Source organism: Theobroma cacao, unplaced genomic scaffold, assembly GCF_000208745.1.
Source record: "Theobroma cacao cultivar B97-61/B2 unplaced genomic scaffold, Criollo_cocoa_genome_V2, whole genome shotgun sequence".
In the NCBI taxonomy this organism is placed as follows: domain Eukaryota; kingdom Viridiplantae; phylum Streptophyta; class Magnoliopsida; order Malvales; family Malvaceae; genus Theobroma; species Theobroma cacao.
The window spans coordinates 7,719-10,442 of NW_017234838.1; the positions used below are offsets into that span (position 1 = coordinate 7,719).

Consider the following 2,724-nt stretch of genomic DNA (forward strand, 5'->3'; position numbering starts at 1 on the left):
AGAAAGAGTAATCAGAAGAACAAATAAGGAGAAATTGTGATGAATGATTTAATTTATTTGAAATAGTTTCAAGAGTATTTTTGTCAAGTCATGGTAAAATATGACTAAAAATAGTTATATTTATTTTAATGGTTATTTTTGAAATACCCTTATTAAGAAGGATTATTCCTCACAATTTCTTCTTTTATATATAAGATTAAGGCATACAAAACAAAACCTTTCCTGCAAATGAATAAATTAGCAAGATTATGCCTCCAGCACATGACAACAAATTTATATCTTAATTACAGCAAGTGGTCCAGGCCTGATTCATATAGTATAAGAGAACAGTAGTCAAAGGCATGTTGAGAAAATATATTGAAGCAAAAATATGTTCCACTTGCTTGCTACAGCTAGACAATGGCAGCTTAAGCCAACATAGCAGCAGCAACACCGTGGGCGTCAGAAGCCGCCTTCTCTAACTCTTTCTGCTCTTCTTCATCCATTGTATCACACATTGTGGCACCCCTTGTCTCTGGCAAACCAAGCACAGGCAGTGCACAAAACCCTATCGCCAACCCAAATACCCCGTATGATAGGAACCCATTTTTCCTCCCTGCAGCAACCAGCACTGGGCTGAACACTCCCCCAAATACAAGCGCCTGCCTCACTATTGAGATTGCCGAGTTCCTCACGCATGTGGGAAACAGCTCTAATGTGTATATCAGTTCCACGTTGAACGCCGTGCACGCGCTGAAGAAGGACACCAGTTCTAGCCCAATCTGTAAACCTGGCCACACTTGCCCAATCACCACACACAATACGCTGCATATCCCACTTAAGACTGTGAAACCCAACAATGAGCCTCTCCGGTTTAATTTTCCCATGAGGAAGAATGTAATCAATGATGATGGGAGCTCGGATAAGGCATTGAACGTGACACTCAGGTAGATATTGAATGATAGATTTCCAAGGCCTAATGGCATGCCATAGTACACAATCCCAATACCAAAACCTGCTATCATAACCGCCGCTAACCTTCGAAAAGCCCATCTCTTGTTCAATAGTATCTTGACTGTGGAGTAAAGATCAACATTCCATGATTCTGGCTCGATTGGGACATTGGAGAAACTCATTGTTAAGATACTCTGGTTAGCCTGCGCCATGCTTTTAAGTGTTGAAACTGCTTCCTCTTTGCGTCCGCGGACAAAAAGCCACCTAGGAGACTCATGAACTAAGAAACGAACTAGTATACAATAGAAGATGGTCGGCACCGAAATCCATAGATAAAGAGTTCTCCATGAAGAACCTCTATTTATATATGCTATTATTGGCAATGATAAAAAGCCTAAGGTGAAACAAAAGAAACCAATAACACCAACCTGGCCTCGCCACCGTTTTCCCACTAGCTCTGTTGATAACACAAGAGCACAAGTCCCAATCGTTGCTCGGCCAAACCCGTTGATTAACCTCAAGGCTGAATACATCCATATATTTGATGAGAAAACAGTCAAGAGGGAAGATAAAGACATCATTAGGCATGAGAGAAGGAGCATATTTTTGCGGCCAAGAGTTGAGTCAGCGAGCGTGGCTAGCGCAAGTCCACCTGCTAGGCACCCCATGAAGAAAGAGGAGGCAGGTAGCCCTGTGATGAAAGAAGTAGAACATTCAAGGCCCCATTCAGATATGATTGATGTGTGTGCAGGCCAATCCCAAGACCATGAATTCTTGGAGAGTTGGCAAATGTTGGAGAGTGAGTTACAAGCCGATGATTGGTGTTCCACTTGAGTGCAGTGCCACGATGGTTCGGCATCAGTAAATACACTAATGAAAGTTTGCTGTGCATCGAAGACCCAAGCAAATGATACAAGGGCGGCTTGCAAGAATTGAGACCACCCGAAGTCTCCGATGCACCGTTCAATCGTCTCGTCAAGGGATCGAGGCTGCCTCAATTCTACCGATTGATCATGGTGAGAAAGAAGCGGTGCCGAATCTGCCATATAAACTATGTGAAAGTTTAATGAAAAAAGCAAGTGAATGTATTGCTTTGGTAAGAGTATGTCCCTTTCTCTGTTTACCCGGCTATATATACAGCAGAAGGACAAGGGCACAAGGGGTGGGGATAAACTTTTATTGGGCGCAGTGTCAATTACTACTAGATTACACATCATCATCACAAAGGTGACAGGTGAGTTTCATCTAGTAAACAGTTGTAAGAATTTTGTTTTGGAGTCAGCAGTAATGTACCTGGCATGTATATATAATATGCTCTGGAATGCAAATCTATTATTGGTAACTTAACAATCTTAGTGACAATACAGGAGGAAGTTGTTTTAATTTGTGTAACTCTAAATCAGATGTATAAATTACTACATTTTGTAAATATATATATATATATATATGTTAAGGCAATGCTCTTTACTAAAAATATTTGCACCTTCAGTTCATGTACGGTACCATAAAGTATTTGGAGAATAAGAGCCTTTCCCAATTGTTTTGTAGTGAAAATCAGATGTGTGGAAACGGTCTGTATGGTTTTCTAGAATAATGTATACTTTATGCAATGTGCTGTAAATTACCAAATTTATCTCCTGATGCCCCTTATCCAATGATCATATAGTCATCGTTTAGGAAATACAGCATTCTAGGAGAATAATTAGTTTTTTTATTTGGTAATAGCTAAAATAATTAATGAATCCCAATCACATTGATATTTTTTCTCTTCATTTTTGGTAAATTGGGTGA

General features: G+C 40.0%; 1 protein-coding gene across 1 annotated transcript; it reads right to left on the reverse strand.

Annotated features, from left to right (window-relative positions):
- Positions 1-302: 302 nt before the first annotated feature.
- Positions 303-1,979, reverse strand: LOC18594998 (organic cation/carnitine transporter 3). The gene has a single exon (XM_018129857.1). The coding sequence runs from the start codon at positions 1,977-1,979 to the stop codon at positions 408-410; it is 1,572 nt and encodes a 523-aa protein (XP_017985346.1). The 3' UTR covers positions 303-407.
- Between the last annotated feature and the right edge of the window lie 745 nt (positions 1,980-2,724).